Source organism: Sapajus apella, unplaced genomic scaffold (genome assembly GCF_009761245.1).
Source record: "Sapajus apella isolate SASKATOON/1434 unplaced genomic scaffold, GSC_monkey_1.0 scaffold54, whole genome shotgun sequence".
NCBI classification, from domain to species: Eukaryota; Metazoa; Chordata; class Mammalia; order Primates; family Cebidae; genus Sapajus; species Sapajus apella.
The window spans coordinates 7,133,236-7,155,884 of NW_022436994.1; the positions used below are offsets into that span (position 1 = coordinate 7,133,236).

Here is a 22,649-nt window from a genome sequence, read left to right on the forward strand (position 1 = left end):
CATTACACGGCTTTTTAAATAGACATGCTCTTTTGTATTTTAATATAATGGTCAAAGGAAAATAGATATTCAATTAGTAAAAGGTGATAAACGTAATGAAAAGAAAAAAATAAGAAAGGGACACACAAAACCGGGGACCGTAGCCAGGAAATTAGGGGAGCCCCCTGCCAGGAAAACGACGTGTGAGATAGTGGTCTCAGGCTACCCTCTGTATTAGAATCCCCTGATCATACAAGGAAATATCAGTGGGCTTTCTGAGACATCCGAGAGCTGAAAAGATGAAAGTAGAGAAAACAGACACCGGGGGGCTGCGAATTCTCTTGAGGATGTGGATACGATGGGGTGGTATGAAAATGGAAAAGGCCTGGGTGCCTTTTATGAGCCATAGTAATGCCAGCCCTCCGATTTTCATCATGGAAAACCAGCACAAAATTACGGTCCTCAGTTCCATGTAAATCACCCTTTTGAACACAGGTTTCACTTCTAGAGACCCGGGGCTAAGGAAAGCTCCAAACTCCTTCTGTTCATGTGGCCACCCAGCTGCAGCCCAGTTTCTGTCCCTTTGCTAAGCAGATTGGAAGCTTTAGCAAACAATTCTCTATATATGTGTGTGTTTCCTAACTGCAAGAGGCAGCCCCCCCAAAACATACCACTTCATTGAAAACGTGGCTTTTTATGAAACCATGACTGGCAGCAGTACTAGGGGTGGTCATTCTGTGACTATAACAGGGGCACACATGTGGCACTTTGGAGGAACTAGAAGAAGTTCAAGACCTTTGCAAAAATGGCTTAAGACCAGTGGGATGGCAGGAGACAAGGGGAGTGGCTAGAAGATGTAGGCAGTGCTACTCAGGGAAGTAGATGAAAAATTTTAGACTTTACCTGAGAAGCGAGGTTTTTGTAGCCATTGAGGATCTAAGAAAAGATGGTGATATCATTGAAGTGGAGTTAAGATGTGTCACTCTGGCCGGAATGTGGAGAATGGACCCTAGAGGCCCAGGGGTAGGCACGGGGAGGTCAATGAGAGGGTTGTTGCAATAGCCCAGGTGGTGATTAGTGGGGATATCAGGAGGGAAAGAGGCGAATGGAAAAGAGAGGGGAAATGAGAGGGAAAACAGAATCAATGGAAAGGATCTGTAGGCTGGTTATAATGGGATCCATTCTGAGCCACAAATGGCCATTGCTCTCATGGGGTGAATAAAGCAATTGCTTCCACACTATCAAAGTGGAAATCAGTTTGCAAGAGTCTTTTCCTCAGGGCAGTTGAACTAAGCCTCCTTCCAGCAATTTACCCATGACATGCATCAATACTTGGCAAAGACAGCTTTCTCACAGGTGGTAATGACGCTGGCATCTCTTTGTGTTCCCTTGGCTTTCCTTAGGTTGAGGAATAAAATATGGAATTCTATTTCAACTAGTGGATAGTAATTCCGGTGGGGTGGTGTAAATTTAAAGTGCAGGCTTGAAATCAGGAGATGTGAGTTGACAATTTCAAAGCTAACAAGCACTGTGACCTTGGACAGTGTTCTAGAAAAGGAATTTTTGATTATAAGAAAGAGAAGGACCCTACAACTAGTGCAGTAGTTGGGAGGGAGTTCTTACAAAGTTCCCAAAAAATCATGAAATGCAAGGTCAGGAAATAAAATATAGCCAGACCTCATAACCAAGGATCGGGAGCTGTAGCTGTTCTCTGGAGTTGCACACATGACTCGTATGGCTGTTCCAATTCCAGCCAGGCTCCTGGGAGTGGGGGAGCTGTTTAATGGCCACATACTCCTCCCTCCACACATTCCATATGGAAGTCCCTTGGCAATGAAACTCCTGGTAGTGGTAGGCTCCATGCTTCTAACTTCCTGTGAGCGGGAGGATTCTGCAGCTGGGTCTCTCTGCCTGGTTTGTTTCAAAATTGGTCCCTGAAATTTCTAAGTAGCACATAATTAGATAAGCAAGAGTTGTGCACCGATGTGCCTGATGGGAAAGGCAGAGAAACAGAGTCTCACAGTACAAGGCTACACTCTGAAATTAGAAAGGAAAGGAAAAAAATGTTTTAAAGTGTATTTCAAGGCTGGACTATTCCATTACATCTCAGGCTGGGTAATTTATAAAGAAAAAAGGTTTATTTGGTCACAATTCTGCAGGCTGTACAGGAAGCATGGTGCCAACATCTGCTTCTGATGAGGGCCTCAGGAATCTTCTACTCATAGTAAAAGGCAAAGGGAAGCTGGGATGCAGGTCACGTGGAGAGAGAGGAAGTGAGAGGGAGGAAGCAAAAGAGGTGCCAGGCTCTTTGCAACAACCAGCTCTCACAGGAGCCAAGTAGAGCTGGAACTCACTCATTATCATGAGGATAGCACCAAGCCATTCATGAGGTATCGGTCCCCATGATCCAGATACCTTTCATTAGGTCCTAACTGTAACATTGGGAGTCACATTTCAACATAAGATTTGGAGGGGACAAGCATCCAAACCATAGCATGACCAAAAACTGGCACTTGCCCATGTGGCCCTGGAGAGGGGTCTTCCTGTGGCATTGGCCCATCCCTCTGTGTCATCATGCAGTCACCTCTATCAACTAAAATCAAAAGAAACTTGTCTCTACGAATTCATTATCTCAATAGGTGGTCAGCAACTTACAGCTTAGTAAAAAATGGAGATGGAGCTCAGCCAATTCAGAGTCCTCTTTTAGAAACTGGGAATAGGGGTCAGGCGTGGTGACTCATGCCTGTGATCCCAGTGCTTTGAGAGGCCAAGGGAGGTGGATCACCTGAGGTCAGATGTTCAAGACCAGCCTGGCCAACACAGCGAAACCACATCTCTACTAAAACACCAAAAATACAAAAATTAGCCAGGTGTGGTGGTGCGCACCTGTAATTCCAGCTACTCAGGAGGCTGAGGCAGGAGAATTGCTTGAACCCAGGAGGTGGAGGTTGTAGTGAGCTGCAATGGCGCCATTGCACTCCAGCTTGGGCAGCAAAAGCGAAACTCCATTTCTAAAAAAAAAAAAAAAAAAAAAAAAAAAAAGAAACTGGGACTAGGAAACTGAGAAATTGCAGCAATCAGGAAGTGGGGAGTATATCAGTTACCTATTGATAACAATTGAGGCACGTCTGTTTCTCTAGTCCATTGTATCTAGGTTGGCCTGTGGCTTGCTCTGAATAGTATGTCACAAAAATAATGTTCTAGGAGCTCTGGTCCCTTAACCTTAAAAGCTCTTGCACCTTCCACCCTGGCCTTGAACTACTGTCCAGAAACCACCTTGTCGAGAAGTTGGATTTGCCTGCTGGAGGATGAGAGCCTACGTGGTGGAGAACGAGGTGCCCAGGCAACACCCTGGCACCAACTCTCAGGCCTGTCAGTGAGGCCACCTTGGACCTTCCAGCCCAGCAGACCTTCAGCCTAATGTAGCCTCATTAGGGAGCCCACGTGAAAGCAGCAGAGCAATCACTCAGCCAACATCCTAAATCCTTGGCGAAGTCACATGTTTGGGGTAGTGTCTTACACATCAATAAGTAACCGATATTCTTCCCACTCCCTAATTATTACAATTCCCCAGGTTCCTATTCCCAGTTTTTGAAAGAGGACTCTGAATCAGCTGAGTTGCATTTCCATTTTTTTAATCCCAGCTGCAAATTGCTGGCAGCCTATTGAGAGAATGAATATGCAAATCGACAATGGCCAGAGCATATAGAAAAACAGAACTCTGACCCACAATCTGTAGTAACCTGCCCAGAAAGCCAAGCCATTCTCTACAGTAACCGGCCCAGTTGCCGCCTCGCTAACTAGCAGACAGACTCTGTGTAGGAGTCAGACAAGTCTCTCTAACAACTGGCCCAGGAGGCCAAACTACTCCTCTAATAATTCACCCCAAGTGGCCAGGACTTGATTAATAACTGGCAGCTTCCCTAATTTTTGTCCCTGCTTGCAATTTAGGACTAACTAGAGAAAGGCAAATATGCTCCCCTAAACAATCACATGGGCCGCCCCCCTGCTGATGACCCCCCCGCTCAGCTTCCCTAGGCCGACGGCCTCCATCAGGGCTCATCCGGGCCTTCCCTTTTCTACTACAAAGCATTCCTCTCCTCTGCCTGCCTTTGAGTCTCTGCCAAAATGCAAGTGATGATGGCTGACTCTGAATAAACAGGCTTTGCTTGTTCCATTTGGTTGGTCTTCATTTCTTTCTTTCTTTTTTTTTTTTTTTTTTTGAGACAGAGTCCCACTCTGTTGCCAGGCACCAGGCTGTAGTGCAGTGGCACAATCTCGGCTCACTGCAACCTCCGCCTCCCAGGTTCAAGTAATTCTCCTGCCTTAGCCTCCCGAGTAGCTGGGACTATAGGCGCGCGCCACCACGCCCAGCTAATTTTTTGTATTTTTAGTAGAGATGGGGTTTCACCATGTTGGCCAGAATGGTCTTGATCTCTTGACCTCGTGATCTGCCCGCCTTGGCCTCCCAAAGTGCTGGGATTACAGACTTGAGCCACCGCGCCCGGTCCCTGGTCTTCATTTCTTTACACATTAACAATTGCTTTCCTGAAGGTCAAGTGTAAATAAAGCTGGTCCGGTCAACAGGAGCATGTGGGTCACTGGACCCTCAGCAATCCAGGGATGCAGATTCTTATCAAGAGTGTGAAGTAGGGCATGCCATGGCCAACTTCCACTTCCAATTATCTCTGTCCCTGTCTTTAAAGTGGAAATAATAGGCCGAGAGTGGTGACTCACGCCTGTAGTCCCAGCACTTTGGGAGGCCAAGGCCGGCAGATCACCTGAGGTCAGGAGTTCAAGACCAGCATGGCCAACATGGTGAAACCCTGTCTCTACTAAAAATGCAAAAAATTGACTGGGTGTGGTGGCAGGTGCCTGTAACCTCAGCTACTTGAGAGGCTGAGGCAGGAGAATTGCTGGAACCCAGGACTCAGAGGTTGCAGCGAGCCAAGATCGCGCCACTGCACTCCAGCCTTGGTGACAAGAGCAAGACTCCATCTCAAATAAAATAAAATGGGAATAATAGTGCTTATTTGACGGGTGTTTATGTTATGTAAGTGATGATATCAGTGTACAGTGCGATAAAATGACAGCTAGCTATCTCACCCTAGTGATCAACAATATTTAAATAGTGCTTTTAAAATGAAACATAGAAGGCATCCAACAAATGTTGATCCCCCTCCTCTTGAGTGGGGGCCGGTGCCCTGCTTTAATCCCCGTCACTCACCACCATGCCTGACACTTCTCATGTGCTCCACAAACGTTCATTTTAAAAAGTATCTATGGAATTTATTCAAGTATTTTTTTGACACCTAAAAGATGAGCCGAGTCTTTGAAGAGCTGCTGAAGCAAAAACCCATCTTTTAAAACAAGTACAATTCTCAAAAGGCATTCACTCATGCCACTCCAGGGTATGCTTTCCTTCATTTTACGGTTTTCGCATGTTAAAAAAAGAAGACAAATACTGCCTTTCAAATTTGGTGCGGAACATCTGAGCTATGTCACATTCTTTCCCTCGGGTAATCTTTCCGACCTTCACTGCTAATAACAGGGCTGCAAATTGTTGCCTCTTCCCCTAGGGACTAGAGAAGATGGGGAAGTACCTGAAAGACACTGGCCAAGTGCTTACCTAGATAGAGTTGACCATCTGCAGCTGTAGAGAGGTTATTTTCCTTACTTCCAACTATACATCCTGACTGACATTTTATTTGCATCACTGTTTAATTTAGTTTCTAAGACAAGATTAAGGCATTTACCTCCCCAGTAAACAAACTTAATGAAGAGCATCAACACCATTTGCCAGATCATTGCGTGGCTGAATAACTAACCCCTGAGGTCTGGCAGTTCTTAAAGCAGAAGGCTATTTACTATAGCTAGACAAGAACATGAATATACATTGCATTAGAAAACTCAGTGGTACATAGGACTTCTAGAAATTTCTAGAGATCACATTCCTTCTCCCAAAATCATTTGGAAAGTAGAGAAGTAGTGCCAATATATTTAATTGTCAATTCTGGAGTTATTGAATTAATTTGCTAAACCTATTTAAGGATATTACAAGAACACATAAAATATTTCTTTCTTCTTCCAAGAAAAGATAACTGCAACTTTATTTTCTATTTCTTGAGTCAAATTCCTATATTATTTGGGTGTTTGTCAATGCAGAATGTATAGTATCACATCTTCCTAGGAAGTTTGACAAAATTAAGCAATTTACAGCAAAGATCAAGCTATTACAAAATACTGTTTACAAAGTGTATTTAAATATATTCTTTAATTATATTCATTTATCTACTAGCAGCCACCTTATTTAATGTGATGCTCAATTCTTCAAAATACATGTATGAGGAAATTTTAAAAACATGCTTTTTTCCTGCAGATCATATGGGGCAAATAAAAAATGTTGGCAAAACTTTATTTGTTTATTTATTTATTGAGACTGAGTCTCGCTCTGTTGACTAGACTGGAGCACAATGGCCGATCTCAGCTCACTGAAATCTCTGCCTCCCGGGTTCAAGCAATTCTCCTGCCTCAGACTCCCGAGTAGCTGGGATTACAAGCGTCTGCTACCATGCCTGGCTAATTTTTGTATTTTTTAGTAGAGATGGGGTTTCACCATGTTGCCCAGGCTGTTTAGGCATCTTGTCTCAAGCCCCTTACCTGAAATGATCCACCCACCTCTGCCTCCCAGAATGCTGGGATTATAGGAGTGAGCCACCATGCCTGGCCTATTGGCATAACTTTGTAAGTGATATATGAAGTTTGGTTTGGCAAACACTCACCTGTGACAATGAAGATTAGAATTTAGCTTCATGTTATGGTCTTAAGATAGGCAAAAACTGCAAATTTTGTATTTTGGGCTTTAAAAATAATCTGGGCCTGGCACATTGGCTCTCGCTTTGTAATCCCAGCACTTTGGGAGGCCGAGGTGGGTGGATCACCTGAGGTCAGGAGTTGGAGACCAGCCTGGCCAACCTGGTGAAACCCCATCTCTACTAATAATACAAAAATTAGCCTGGCGTGGTGGCACACGCTTGTAATCCCAGCTACTTGGGAGGCTGAGGCAGGAGAATCACTTGAACCCAGAGGCAGATGTTGCAGTAAGCCGAGATCGAGCCGTTGCACTCCAGCCTGGGACACAGAGTGAGACTCTATCTCAATAATAATAATAATAATAATAATCTCCTTTATCATTATCTTGATTCTGTATGTTAAGTTAAAGACAAGGCTCTAGGTTCCTATTTGCAAAGGACATTAAAAATAACAATTATTAACATAAATGATCTTCAGGCTTTGAAAAACCAAATTAGATACAATGTTGCTTCATTTCCCCTTTTAAAATGTATTCCCTTAAAGAAAATCCTAATGACATTACTTATGCTAATAAGAATTTTATCGGAGGTAGTAAAGTTCGTCTTGAGACAAACTGCAGAATTATCACTTAACGTCAGCGTTCTTTAAGCATCTTGCCTTTACCAACTAGCCAGTAATATATTCCATTTTTTAAAAAGTCATTTAAAACGATTTTCAGAACCTTAACCAAGATGCTTCAACACCGAAGTACCGGTACCGTCATCTGAGATTGGAGAGTTTAAAGCTGCTCTACCTTAGAGAGGTATACTGAAGAGATAATATTGTTTAACCTTTATAAACGATTAATTTTATTCGGATATTTTAGAATAGAACTTGAAACAGGTGTCACAAAATTATTTCAAAACACGTCCCCACATCAGGAGCTTGAAGCCTCTGCCTCATTAAAAGTAGATCCCACCATCGCCCCGGAGCAAAGAGGCAAACCCAGAGACTGGGACCCCACCTCCCCCGGGGCGTGACCCCAGATCCTTGACCCGTGACCCCACCTCCTGTGGGGCGTGACCCGTGGCCCCACCCTCCCCGGGGCGTGGCCCGGAGGCTACCCTGCTAAGAGCCGCGTAGCCCGAGCCGGGCGGAACCAGTGTGCGCGCCGCCCTGTTTCCGGGCGGGGACGGTCAGGGTGAGACACTGGTCCGTTACCCGTAGACGCTGCCGCGCAGCGATGAAGTTTCGGGCCAAGATAGTGGACGGGGCCTGTCTGAACCACTTCACACGTGAGCAGGGAGGCAGGAGGGGAGCGGGGGAGGAACGGAAAAAAGCAGTGAGCGCGCGGTGGGGTCCGCGGGGGAGGATCAGAGCGGGGATGGGCGCCGGAAGGGGCCGCTGGGGGGTGGGGTCCGGGATGGGGGTGCTTATGGAAGCCGCGGGAGGGCGCGGGGCGGGCCGTAGGGACTCGTAAGGATGAAGGCGGCTTTCAAGGGACGTTGCTGAAACTTGATTCCAATCACGTGGCTTTTTAAAAAAGCGGCCACTGCTCCCCTAGACGGCTTTATCAGGCGTTGACATTCCTTCAGGGCTCCATTCGCCCCTCTACCCTGACAGTGCCTAACTTTGCATTGAGCTCTGTGTTACAGTACCCAGTAGTCCATACGTTTATGTTGAATGAACGAATGACTGGTAGGACACGGAAGGTGTGTGCTGTACATCTTCCTGGGTTTGTTGGGAGAATTGCATGACATCAGAGGTATTAAAGTACTTTCCAGTGTGATACTAACGTAAGTCGCTATGTTTTTCACCGGGAAGTTGCACCATGATGAACAAGAAATTGTGCAAAATAAGTTGGTGTCTAGCATACATGATGTGCATTTTAGTAATTCCTTATTTTAACTCCTGCTTTAGGAATCAGTAACATGATAGCCAAGCTTGCCAAAACCTGCACCCTCCGCATCAGTCCTGACAAGCTTAACTTCATCCTTTGTGACAAGCTGGCTAATGGAGGGGTGAGCATGTGGTGTGAGCTGGAACAGGTAAGCAAAAGCTTCTGAGAGGCCTGCACATGCTACAGATTGTCACTGGAAAGACCACAGATGCCTTCCCTCATCCCCCTTTTTTTTTCCTTTAGGAGAACTTCTTCAGCGAATTTCAAATGGAGGGTTTCTCTGCAGAAAACAATGAGATTTATTTAGAGCTAACATCGGAAAACTTATCACGAGCCTTGAAAACTGCCCAGAATGCCAGAGCCTTGAAAATCAAACTGACTAATAAACACTTTCCCTGCCTCACAGTCTCCGTGGAGCTGGTGAGTAGGAGAGTCAGGGTTTCTGAAATTTCCCACAGAAACCTTGGCCTCGAAGGAATAGACATAGTTAGCCTAGCCTTTATAACAATAAATATTGTTGAAAACTATTTGGCTTATTTAAATTTAAAGACCTGGTCCATAACTATATTTTACCTTAGAGTCAGTTCCTCCTCGTTTTATAGTGTTGTGATCATATGCATTCAGCTAGAATGCTGCTTTTTCCAAGTCATAAAACTTCCAGCCTCTTTGTTTCTTGTAGTGGTGTTGTCACCTTGTCTAGAAATCATGATTTCAATCCATTTTCACCTTTGACATGTTTTCTCTTCACTCCCACCCTGCCTCATCTGCTGTAATAGCCTTTAGTGGTCCCTCATTCTTCAGTATACCTATGTTTTATATGCTACTGCCAGATGAATTGAGTGCACAGCTGTCCTCCAAACACACAAATACACAAACTCATGTGTACACATACAACACAGAGTTGCTCTTCCTACTCACAGGATGAAGTTCGTATTTCTGTTTTGATTTGTTTTGTTGTGTTTTGTTTTTGAGATGGAGTTTTGCTCTTTCCCCCAGGCTGGAGTGAAGTGGTGCGATCTCAGCTCACTGCAATCTCCACCCCCCAGGTTCAAGCAATTCTCCTGCCTCAGCTTCCTGTGTGGTTGGTATCATAAGTGCCCACCACCATGCCCGGCTAATTTTTTGTATTTTTAGTAGAGACAGGGTTTCGCCATTTTGGCCAGGCTCATCTTGAACTTCTGACCTGAGGTGATCCACCCGCCTTGGTCTCCCAAAGTGCTAGGATTACAGGCATGAGCCATGGCGCCTGGCCTGAAGTTCATATTTCTTAACATGACCAAAGCCCTTCACATATGGCCCAATCCATCTTAGGGACCAAATTATAAACTGTGATCATCTGAGTGGTTTCCCTAGATGTGTCCCATTCTTTCTCAACTCCCAGGCTTTGGTGATGTTGGGCTTCCACTTGGAGTTTGTTTCCTTCTCACTCTGAAACCTTCTCTTCGTTTAGTGCTCGGCACCAATGCTGCCCCTGCCCCAGCCACCTGTTCTCTTACAGCTCCCCTTATGTATTGTATCCAGTTGGTGCAACGGTAATTGTGGTTTTTGCCATTATATATGCTTTATCCATCTCTGGGTGAGTATTATATTTAGTCTCAAGCTTTCTGTGGAAGAGGATTCCTCAGCTTTTCTTCATAAGTCTCAACTCTTTGCAGTCAGGCAGTTCTTAGAGCTAATTAGGGTATTTCATGTCACAGTATAAGTTTGATATGTTTTTCTATTGCTTAAGGAAAAGCAAGATAGTAACATGTAATACTTTTCTATCTAAAAGTGCAAAATCTTTTGGTCTGTGAGTCTCACAGACACCCCTAGAAATAGATAAATACAGTTTGCATTTTAACTGTTTAGAAACTGCAACACACTGAGTGCCCTATGCCCAAAGAATGGCCTTCTCAGTTGCCTCAACATAGCAGGCTTGCTTCATTCTACCTCACGGCTTTTCATATGCTGTTTCCCCAGCCTGAAACGCTGTCCCCTTGTTCCTGTCTTCCCATGGCTGCTACTTCTCCTGGTTTTGGTGGTATCTGAAATGTCACCCCCCAAGTCTAAGGAAAGCCCCCCACACTCACCCTGGTCACTATGCTGTGCTTTCTCATGGCTCTAATGAACATTTTATACAATTTCATTTGTTTGCTTTTTTATTGATCTGTTTGTTCCACTGGAACATTGGGGACCTTTTTGTCTCATTCACCACACTTCCCAGTTCTTGAAAGTACCCTGAGTATGTTTCATAAATATTGGCACCATCAATATTGGTCGAATGGCTTTTGAGTGAATAAATTGACAACATTCCACTTAGATTTGTCGTGTCAACTTTTTTATCCTCGGTTCTTTGGTTTTGTTTTGTTGTTGTTTAATATTAACGTAAAAGTATTTTTAGATTAATTCTTTTCTTGGCAGTTTTCTATGTCAAACAGTAGCCGCATTGCGACACACGACATCCCCATAAAGGTTATTCCCAGGAAATTGTGGAAGGACTTACAAGAACCGGTGGTTCCAGATCCTGATGTAAGTGATGCCTGCAGTCCTGTTGTACACCCCACATTAAATGGCGTGACCAGAATTTTCTAATTTTAGTTGTAGTCTTGCAGTATATTTTATTTTTAAAGGATACGTAAGGAAAACATTAGAATATTTGCCTTTTGTTATTTACATAAAGCATCTTAAGACACGTTGCATATGACAGAAATGCCATGCTATCCTATATGTAGAAAACGTCTCTCTCAGTAACATCACTTAAGCAAAACAAAACTGAAATGATACTTTGGCGGACAATTAGTTAGTATTCTTGGCCTTCAACACCAATATGGGTTTCGCAGGACTTGATCTTTTCCTCAGCCTGTCAGAAGCAGCATCTGGATGTGCACAGAAGCCAAGGAGAGAGGAATTTCATGGTTTTGGGTTAACAGTCATGCTGATGGTTAACCCTAGAGCCCCTGAAAGTAAAGATGATGCCAAAGGGCCCAGTGCCTCTTGCTCACAATTTATTTAAGAAGAAATTACAAAAGTATGCTGGGTAAAATAATTACTTGACTTTTACTTGAAGGCATCTACGCTGATTTTGAAAAAGCCCGTGTTTATAGAGCATGCTTGCTAACAGACTCAAGTATGATGGGGTGACTGCCTGCCATATTTTTGCACAGAGCATGGAAAAGGCCCCTGAATCCTAGGTGTAAATGTCCCTTAGAGGAAGGCCTCCTGTTGAGTGCCTGAGTTTTCTTCCCCCTAGACCAATACAGGAGCATCTCAGCCGAAGTACCCTATTCCTTCTTGAACCAGAAGAACACCCACAGGGACATGGTTGCTGAGGTAACCAGAGTCAGGCATTCCATTCTTTGATTTTGCTTGAGCATCCATGAGATAGTGAAATAGAATTGGTTTTCTTCTTATATTTTTAAAAGAACTTTATTTCAGAAAATTTTAAAATAGTACTCTGTAGTGTTTGAGCATGCATGTGTTCCAGAGTTAGTTATGGAGCATTTGTCCTTACTAGAGTATATTAATATTTTTAATACTTGTGATTTTTCTTATTGGTTTTGTAGGTTAGTATTTATTTGCCAGTCTTGAAGACTATGAAGAGTGTTGTGGAAAAAATGAAAAACATCAGCAGTCACCTTGTAAGTTACAAGTTCTTTAGAAAATAACTCTGAAGTATTGGGTGGGGCTTCGTGGGCTGCACACTCTGGAAGGCAGCTTCCCTGGGGGCTGAGGCATGGGTGCTCTAGCTCACCCTGCAGTGGTCCATGCAGGCAGGCACCTCCTAACCAAGTTCCCACTCCTGTGGTCCTGGCCTGGTGTTGAGAACCTGCAGATAGATTGCTAGTTGGATTTAGAAACCTATTTTAACATTTTTCAACTCTCATTCACTGAGGAAAGCTTTTATATTTGCCTTTAATCCCTTGTGTTTATATTTACAGTATATTAAGAATCTGTTCAGCTGTTCTGCCTCTTTTTCCCCTTATATTTCGGATGGAACATTGTATTTTTTACCTGCTAGTGTGCCTGTATTTTACTGTGAGTCACTGATACGATTGACAGTGAGTTTGGAGTGTCCTATCTGCATGTCAAGTGTCTTTCAGTGAACCACGGACAAAGATTTGCCACACCATAGCACCCTTTATTCCAAGCAGATCTCATGCCAAGCTGGGGGGCACTTTTATATTTCTGTTTATTTTCTGTTTATTTTGTGAAAGTCTCCTATGGCCGCAAGGCTCAAAATGTTACATTGCGTAACAGTGGTCGGAATTGTGTGGATTATCCTCATTCACACCTGGGATTATTCTGAATTCTTCCTTCGCTTACCGCCCACTGCCTGCTCCCTCCCACCCCAAAAAACACACTTGGTTATGTCCCTGAATCTTTTAAAAACCACTGTCCACCTGATGAAGCATAAGCTTTTGATCTTCATAACACTATGAAGATGTTATGTGCCAGGCCGCCTCTATGGCCACATTCTGTTGTATTGCCACACCCTCCCTGCAGAACCAGGCTGGGTTCTGGTATCCCCCCACAATGTCCCTTCTTTTTGGTTCAGTTTCTTTGCCATTTGGCACATGGCTTCTTCTCTCCATCTCCCCGAAGGCACTTAGCCATTCTCATGCTTCATCACAGACTTTTCCCCATCACCCCTCTGGAAGTGCCTCCTCCATGGAGGTGAGCTGTCCAGTGTACATGATAAACCACCTGCTAATATCTCGGAATGTCTCCTGAACCACCGGCTTCTTGATAAGGAAAACCCTGTCTTAATCATCTTTGTGTCCCAGCTGCCCAGTGTGGGATTGCCACTCAGTAGGCAGCAATAAGTGTTATATGGATTTGGAACAAAATTAGGTTCAAGAGGTCTTTGAAATCACAAAAGTTGTTTGTAGCCTAGAAAATGTGCATTGAGCTGTTTTGTTTTCTAGAATTCTGCTCACTAAGAGCAATGCTGTCATTGAGCCTGTCTAACTCAAAGCTTTACCTTGATAACTTTATGTAGAGCTCATTTTAATTTAAAATCTGTTTTCCATGAAGCAGTGTGCACTGTGCAGACATTGGTGTCACCTGTGACTGCAGTGATGTTGATCCAGTTGTCAGCCTGGCTTCATCTAGGGATACCCTGGGGACTTCCAGAGAAATTTAGAGAGGCCCAGGAGAGAAAAGACAGGGCAGTTAATTGAAGGATGACATTTGTTTGTTCTTTCTGTTCAATGGAAATGAGTCAGCAAAGTAGAGAGGTAGAAGAGTAGCTTAAAATCATCAGAGGTGTTTTGTTTTCTCTTTTTTGGAGTTTAAAAAATATATAGAAATTTTGTGGAGTGGCTACTACAATCTGGAATTACTAAATGGAAAGTTATCAAGTTACTGTAGCAAAGTACATAATGAGATCTTCCTGGGTATCCAGAATTCTATATCTGAATAGGCAACAGAATTAAGGAGAATGGGTAGGCTAAACACACTAAAAATGTCCACCTTCCCATGAGAGATGCCCAATCACTTCCTTCTTTCATTAAATGTGAGATGTGACTGATGGGGTGAGTTGTGTATGTGACTCATGCAGGAACAGAAAAAGAAGTAAGAACTGGAAGGAATCTATATCATGTTCTAAGACATTGCTTCTAAACTCTACCATGTGTGTGAATCTGCTGGGATCTGGTTAAAGTGCAGGTTCCGATTTGGGAGGTCTGAGCTGGAGGCTGAGGCTCTGTTTCTGACCAGCTCCTGGGGGATGTCAATGCTGCCTATCTTCAGACCATATCAAGTAGCAGTGCTTCGTGATGTGGGCCTGTATTAATCCGTTTTCACACTGCTACAAAAGATACTACCTGAGACCAGGTAATTTATAAACAAAAGAGGTTTAATTGACTCGTAATTCTGTATAGCTGAGGAGGCCTCAGGAAACTTACAGTCATTCCAGAAGGCAAAGGGGAAGCAAGGCACATCTTACGTGGCAGCTGGAGAGAGAAGAGGACGGGAAAATCTGCAACTTTTAAAACCATCAGATCTCATGAGAACTCCATCACTATCATGAGAACAGCATAGGGGAAACCGCCCTCATGTTCCAGTCGCCTACCACCAGGTCCCTTCCTCGGCACTTGGGGATTACAATTCGAGACGAGATTTGGGTGAAGATACGGAGCCAAAACAAACCATATCAGTGCCATGCTATATTGTATTTCAAATGTTATCTGAGAAATAGAGCTTTGCAGGGTCACCTTAATGATGGAAACCCAGAGAGTCTAGGTTTAGGAGTCATGCTGTGGAAGAGGGGAATCATTGGAGCCACACACCTGGGTTTAGCTCCAGGCTGTGCTGCCCCAGTGCTGGATATTACCCCAAATGGGGATAACAGTGCAGCTATGACAGGGCTTTGTTACTTTTTATAAATTTAGAGATAATTTTTATTAGGCGTCCAGTATAGTCAGCATTCAATAAACAATAGGTGACTGTTATTAAGGAAATCATTGAAAGATCTTACCCAGATACTTAAGAAATCAAGTGTTTCAGTATGCATAATATTCCAAATAACTGAATCATAAAAATGGACATGACTGAGCAGTGTTCACAGAGTTAATTGTTTGTTCATTTCTTCAATGAGTATTGATTTAAGGCCACCATGTGCTGGACACCAGGCATGGAGGGAGTTGGAACCTAATGTTCTGTCACTGAGATTTTTAGGAATTGGAAGAAAACACGAGAATATTTAAGCCTAAAGTGCATCTAGGACCATTGCAAGTTGCATTTTTGAATACATATTTATTTATTTATATCTAAAACCATTGTTTTTCAAAACAGTGGGAATTTACAGATCCTGGGTGTGTGGTCGTTTAAAACAAATGAGCATAAGCCATGTGTTAGCCTTACAGAGCCCCAGCAAGCAGTTCAGCATATTCACAAAGATTGTTTTATAGATTTTATTTCAGTCAACTATTGTCCCAGGTATAGGAAAGTGGAAATATAACAGTATATTTTTGGATTAATGAAAGAAAAGGGTTGAAAATAAGTATTTCTCATTCAAAGGTTAATGTACTAGATTATACAACAAGTAAGTTTGGGGCACTATTTTTCTATTAATGTCAAAAGCTCAGAAATAAGAGCCCACCCAAGTTAGAAAAACTTTATTTTGTTTCTGGAATGAAAAATATTCAGAGTTCACCAATTTTAAGGAATAAGAACAAGGAACACTACATTGTATTCAGTAAACGTGGACAGTGATACAGAGCTGTGAAGACAGGGTGCCCTCTCTGCTTTTTCTCTGTGGCACTATAAAGATGCAATGGCCCTAAGTAAGACTAGATGCTAGGTGGCACTTTTGTATTACTAGATGGTAAAATGCTGTCTAGCAGACCACACACAGGCTTTCCAAAGACCTCTTAGGCTTTAACATTGGGCAGATAGCAACAGCATAAAGAGAAAATATGTACTGGTTCTTTGAGGAGGAACTTTCATTGTAGGTGTGGGAGTGGACCTGGATAGGTTAGCATAACCTCAGACCACACTGTGGCATATGCTTCATTTATAGGTTCCCTCCAATTAAAAGAACTGATTGTTGCTGGGGTGGGTAGAGAAGAGCTTCAAAGGAAAGGAGCCCTCTGTGACCTGTGGGGACAGTCGCAGGGCGCAAGAGCAGGAGTAGAAGAGGGGTGCCCGATGGTATGTGAGGGAGAGGCAGAAGTCTGGTAGCCTGGGTGTGTGGAGTTCGGCTCAGCCATCCTCAATCCTGGTAACCCGACAGCAACCCCAGACCCTTCTGACTTTGGAAACTTCATTTTCCAACATGTAAGTTTATTTTCTAAATACATGGCTATGTTCTCGTGAGATTCTAAAGGCCTTATAGTCATATTAAATATGTAATTATAACAGCTGGTTTATTTATATTTTATAAAAACAGGACACTGATTTTCACATTCTTTTCTCATTTTCCCCTTTCCTATTTTGTAATAGTTATATTATATCTGCATCGTCAAAGCATAAAATTATTACATATTCTGTCCCCTTCACTCCTGTTGTTTAGTTTTGGTTCTGCAGATCAAAATAAGGCTTATACTGTTTATGCTGCAGCTTTTCCAATCATTTTTTTTTTTTTTTTTTGGTTTTCAAAAGCTTGTTCTCTAGCGTATCACTCAGGAAGGCCTCACGGGAATAGGATTTCATTGGCTATCACAGGTTCATAATATCAGTATGGCTCACTGTACTGCATTCTCTGCTGGTGTAGATTATTGCTATCAAAAAGATGATTCCATTCTGATTGTGTTTCACAGGTTGGATTTATGTATTTGAAGGTGGGGACTAAATACTGTGGGTATTTTTTCCATTTTTTAAAAATCCAATTGTCTTGACCATCCAGGGTCAGTTTTCCCAGATGTAGTGTGGCCTTTCAGTATGTGGGCCCAACTCTTCGTTCACTTCAGGAACGTTTTGAGCTATAGCTGATGGCATTTCTTTTCCAGTGCTTTGTTTTTTTTGCTGGGACTCAGAGGCCTTGGGTCTTCTTCACCATCTTCTTTATTATTTTCTGTCAAATCCTTTTTATCTCTTTTTTTGTTTGTTAAATTTTATTTTTCTCCTTTCCGTCCCAGTTTCTCTTACTATTCTCTCTGTAATGCCTGTTTGCTCTAGTCTTCTTCCTTCTAAACTAGTTTCTATTTCTGAAATTTTTTCTTGTATTTCTAATCACTTCCTGTGTTGTCAGCCGTGTTTTCATATGTGCATGCTGTCTGGTTGTCTCATGTCTGAGCCTCCCTAATTCAGATTTACGTTGTTCTTTCATAGCTTCTATTATTGTTAGTTTCTTTTAGTTGGTCTTAAAATAATAGGCTCCACTCTGCATCTGGTTTGCAGAATGCCTTTAGGTTTCTAAGTGTGCTATTTGGGTATTATAATTTCTGTTTTTCTTTTTTCCAAATATCATATAGAAGTCAACCACAATCCATTCGTTTTTGCTGTTGTAGGTAGTTTTTCTGGTTCTTTTAAGAGAAGTTTCATTGTTGGAGTGGGAGTGGACCAGAATAGTTTTCTAACTTCGAGATTCTAGAATTCTCCATTCTTTGTAACCATAAAATATTAAAACATGCATCCTCTCTACTTCCCAGGACTTTCTGAGATCTGTCCCTCTTTTTCCATCATTTAAAATTTCATTCCCTTTTTTTGCCCAACATGCCCATTCTGCTCAATTGAGGCTCTTACTTCTGTGGTTCCTTCTCAGTGCAGGACTCTCCTGCTCATCAGCTCTGCCCAGCCCTCCCTGAAGCTGCCCTTGTGCTGCTGTAGTCTCCTGGCAAGTCCCTCTGAGTTCCACCTGTTTTCACATCTTTACTGAGTTCCCCATTTCGGGAGGCAGGCGTGGGGATTTCCCCTTTAAGATTTTTGGGAGATTTCTGAGTTCTTGGCTCTTAGGCCTTATCTTCTCTCTTTTGGTGATACCACATGGGTCTGAGTGTGCTCTGAGGTGTTTGGGGGTTTTGTAGGTTACTTTGTCATCTGGTTGCGTGAAAGCTGCTGCCCATGGAGTTTTTTTCCTTTTGTCTTCCTTTTCTAAGACTATGTAAAATACTTAATTTGCAGGTTATTGAAGCAAACCTAGATGGAGAATTGAATTTGAAAATAGAAACCGAATTAGTATGTGTTACAACTCATTTTAAAGATCTTGGAAATCCTCCATTAGGTAAGTTTTCTAATGAGTTATATTTTGCTTTTGCTAAGTTGTTTCAGATAACCTACCTATTGAGATCTCCTCATGTAAAAAGGTTGAAATTCAGTTGACTTTGTTTCATGCTTGTAGAAATAACAAAGGAATTGAGATTGGACTACACTTCGCTGTGGCGTAGTGGGACACTTAGCCCCCAGGGGGAGGGGCTGTGCCACCAAGTGGCTAAGGGATCTATACCGGGTCTCTGTCCTCTGTAGAATTCAGTTCAAGTTAAATAACCTCCAAGATCCCTTCCAGCTCTTCAATTCCTGTTCTGCTCCTAACTGGAATGGATTCAGAAGGGTAGATACATTTGTTCTTATATTCTCCTTTTTTAGTTAATTCCGTATGTATGAAGTTAGTGTAGCAGATTGAAGACTGTTTTACTTGATCACTCATCTCATACAAGGTAATTAGGGATGATGGAGTCAGTTCAGTAGGTGGGGAAAGAAAGGACGATTAGACAGTTTGGTGAGTCATAAGCCAAGATGGAGTTGGAATCATGGCTGGAAAGTGGGCAGCTGTACAGTCGCAGGGGATGCCTGAGCAGGAAAGCAGGCAAAGGACCCGAGAGAAACACCTGTGGATGATGAGAAAGTCATTTTATGATACAAGGTGTTCCAGAAGCAATAAAATAGGCCCTAGTCACTTTTAGAATTAAGTTACTACAAGTTTGCTGGAATGTAAACACAGACTTTAGCATAGAGTTACAAGGAACTTTAACTTTCTAGTTAAGAGCATCCTATTTCAGCAGAGTGGAATCCATATGGTTAAGGCTGTGATAATATTGTATAAAGTGATTCATTCTGATGTCATTCATTTGTTTATTTTAATAAACACAAGATGGGACTTATCTGTGGTACTTTCTCAGAAGTTGAAAGGATTTTTTTTTTTTTATTTCACTTTGGAATTACAGGCCTTGTATTAGTTAATGTATATATTTTTACTCTTAAATACATAGTGAGTACTAATAAATATAATTTTCTTTGACCTAAAGAGAGAGATTGAGTCATATTTCAAGTCCCCTGTAAATAAAGAGGCCCTGGAAATGATCATAGTAGTTTAAATAGTTAGGACCTAATGCTTAATGAATGACAACATTTACAAGTTTTCTCTAGGATGCCAAAACCAGTGCTAAAGTGAATCATTTATTCAGGTTAAATGCATTGAGTATCTCCAGGTTTCCTGATATGTGCAAAGATGTTCTGTTTAAAAGCATTCCTGTCATTTTAGCCTCTGAAAGCACCTCTCAAGACAGAAACCCAGAACACATGGCTGAAGTGCACATAGATATTAGGAAGCTCCTACAGTTTCTTGCTGGACAACAAGTAAATCCCACAAAGGCCTTATGCAGTGAGTTTGCTTCTCTGTTTTATTTTTCATATTTTAAATAATTCAGTCAACTCGAGTTTAACAGATTGCATATAGTCTCATAAATGCAAAAAAAAAAAAAAAAAAAAAAGGCCCATTTATGTAGACTTTAGCTTCCTAGGACAGTCGGGTTTTTTAGATTTTCCTGGATTCCAAAGTACGTAAAGGTGGCAGCAGAGAAACAACCCCTAGGCACTCTCTTAGGGCCGGAAACCTGCAGCCACACTGGTTGGTAGATGGGTTGTGTGCGCCTCATTTGGCCAGCATACCTGGAGGCTCCGTCGGGAGAATGGGTGCTGATCATCCCACCTTCTCCATGGTCAGCTCATTTTACCTACTCAGAGCCCCAGACACGGTTTTGCTTGGATTTAAGTTTTCCCTTGTGATGCCTTGTTTCCTTCCCGTGGCTCTGCTGGCCTGTGCTTGCTGCCCGCTCTCTGTCCCTCGGCTGCTGGTTGCTAAGTGTTGTTGCCTCTTGATTCTGGCTGGGCCCCGTCTTGTGCGGTCACACACCTGCTCCGGCCCTCTTCGTCTGCTGACCACACATGAGAAAGGCATTACCTACCAAGGGCTTTTCAAGGCATTTTTGTCGCCTTACTACTAGAATCACAGCAACCTAAAAGAAACTGCAGCCTGCATTTGAAGTTCCACGTTTTGTAGAATAGCTCCCAGGCTGAGTATGAGGTTGGCCCCGTACTGCACCTCGTCCCCTTCGGATCTGCAGTGTGCTGTAGAGAAGGAACAGGGCATTCTGGGTAGCAATGTCAAGGACCAGCCCTTTTGAATGAGAGACACGAAGAGAATCAGAAGAGACCGTGGGAGGGGCAATGGGTGTTTGGGAATTGGGGAAGGCATCAGTTGGAGTGATGGGCACAGAAGGAGAAATCACCAGAGGAGCAGCTTTAGGGTAGAGATGGAGAAGCTAGCCTAGCCCAGATCATGGGGAGTTTTAGGGTGAGGCACCTGTGCTGCATTTTAAGGAACTTTGACATAGATGGTGTCATATTTCTAGGGCTGAGCATAGTGGGAGCTGTGTGGTAGTGCAGGGTCCTTAAAGGTGCTTCTCAGAACCTTGATGTGCATGGGGGTCACCTGGAGGTCTTATAAAGCAGACTCCATGTTCATAGTTTGGGCCGGGCCTCATGGCTGCACTTCTCACAAGCTCCTATACAATGCCCAGACTCTTGGTCCTGACAAACACACTGAATGGTGAGAGGGTGAAATACCCCTCCTCTCTGCAGAGTGCAGAAACATAGGATGTGGGGGGCCCGTGTGCTGCACAACATCAGTCTTTGAACTTGACATTTTGGGGACCTTCTGAATCCAAGGCTGGTGAACACAGTTCTTATCAAAGGTGCTTGACTAAGTCACATGTCTTCTCAACGTTCAGTTTGGTGTACCCAAGTGTAGCAGACAAAGGAGGACCAGCAAATTGTGATGTAGCAAAAATTAAAAAAAAAAAAAACAACCCTAGGTTGAACTTCTCATACCTTCTCCTTAACTTCCCAAAGCTCCTTTTCTGTGTGTGTCAGCCTCCTCCAGGTGTTGGCTCAGTTGTCCCCTCCTCTATCTCGGTCCTGCCACCCTCAGTCTCTGCCTCCTCGTGCCCTTGCACTACCTCTCCTAAAGAACGTTTGTCTTCCTGCTTGTGCTTTGCGGTCCTTTCCCCGACCTCCCGTCTCCTGGGATTGGCGTCTCTGCAGCCTGCTCACACATGGTTTCTTGTCACTCACTCGCATCTGCTGGAGTGCTTTCTTCGGCTGCTGTGCTGCAACTCCCCGAGCTTTCCGTGGTTGTCACACTGTGTGCTCCTGCCCGCCCTCACGTGCTCTTTGCTTCCCTGCTTGGTTGCATGCCTGATGCCTTGGATTTTAGCCATCACGCAGCACAGTGGCTGGCCGTGGCCCTCACAGGATTGGCAGGACGGTTGAGATGCAGGGGTCCATCCCATGCAGCAGTGTGTGACACAGCCTGTCCCAGGTGCTTGGGGATCATGGCTCTCAGCGCTTCTGAGCACAGTTCTCTCCTCACTGATGAGGAGCTGCTCCTCCCCGCAGAAGGACGCTGATGTGGGTAAATGTGGTTTGCCAGGAAGCCAGCCTGCTGGGTGTTTTGCCAAGGGCCTGGCAGTTTCACTCTTCCTCCCCTCGCTGCAGGGAGCCACCAGTGCTGGGCGGTGATGCAGCCTCAGCTGTGGCAGTGAGAGTGAGAGACTGTGGCCTCGGCAGCTGCCTCAGGGAAGACAGGCACCTGAAACAGGTGGAGGCTGGGAAGGCTGCTCTGAAAAGTAGGAATGAAAATGTGTGTGCTGCACTAGGGCTTTAAAATCATGGCTTTTCTCTTCCCAGATATTGTGACTAACAAGATGGTGCATTTTGATCTGCTTCATGAGGACGTCTCCCTTCAGTATTTCATCCCTGCGCTGTCCTAGCACCCTGTGGTTGGAGCGGCATGCAGAGACTTTGTCAGGATGGGAGAGGCCATAGACGTTGTGTTCCCACTCACTGGTCTGTGTCCTCGCAGCACTGCACATTGACACACTGTACTTATTTGTCCCTCTCTAACATCTCAACTAAAAATTAATTGAATGACACACAGTTGGATAAACATATCACTTCCTGTTGCTCATGGCTGTTTTGTTTTGTTTTTAAGACATTAAAAAGAAAAGCTAGAATTTATTCAGACTTTAGATAACAATTTCGCATTGATGTTGTGAAAATGCTCGTGTATTTAGTAGACTTGGTGTAGTAGTCAGAATTCAGAAAGCTGTTGCCTGGGAGCTTGGTACTTTCCCTCCGGGCGGAGGCTCTAGCTCAGCACGGTGTGTAGCACACAGTCGGTCTTGCATTTCAGTGTGTTCACTTAGCTTGCTCCTGTCCCTCAGAGCCCAGTGACAGAAAGGACAGCCTCTGTCACCTCACCGACACTGCCTTGGTCACT

At 43.6% G+C, this 22,649-nt stretch overlaps 2 protein-coding genes across 4 annotated transcripts in view; both read left to right on the forward strand.

The window, feature by feature from the left end:
• Nucleotides 1-7,924: 7,924 nt before the first annotated feature.
• HUS1 (HUS1 checkpoint clamp component) lies at nucleotides 7,925-22,398 on the forward strand. 3 transcript variants are annotated; one of them, XM_032244256.1, is made up of 9 exons: nucleotides 7,990-8,066; nucleotides 8,427-8,567; nucleotides 8,692-8,819; nucleotides 8,915-9,091; nucleotides 11,072-11,179; nucleotides 12,214-12,288; nucleotides 18,215-18,314; nucleotides 19,572-19,691; nucleotides 22,058-22,398. In XM_032244256.1, exons 3-9 carry the CDS (start codon nucleotides 8,703-8,705, stop codon nucleotides 22,138-22,140), a joined length of 780 nt encoding a protein of 259 aa, XP_032100147.1. In that variant the 5' UTR covers nucleotides 7,990-8,066; nucleotides 8,427-8,567; nucleotides 8,692-8,702; the 3' UTR covers nucleotides 22,141-22,398. The 3 variants fall into 3 exon arrangements, with proteins under 3 accessions (XP_032100146.1, XP_032100147.1, XP_032100148.1); XM_032244255.1 differs by lacking the exon at nucleotides 8,427-8,567 and having other exon boundaries at nucleotides 7,925-8,066; XM_032244257.1 differs by lacking the exon at nucleotides 8,427-8,567 and having other exon boundaries at nucleotides 8,008-8,113.
• PKD1L1 (polycystin 1 like 1, transient receptor potential channel interacting) overlaps nucleotides 22,176-22,649 on the forward strand; it is a 183,103-nt gene continuing 182,629 nt past the window's right edge. Inside the window, 1 exon segment of the mRNA XM_032244258.1 lies at nucleotides 22,176-22,216. The gene's annotated coding sequence lies outside the window, so the exon portion shown is untranslated.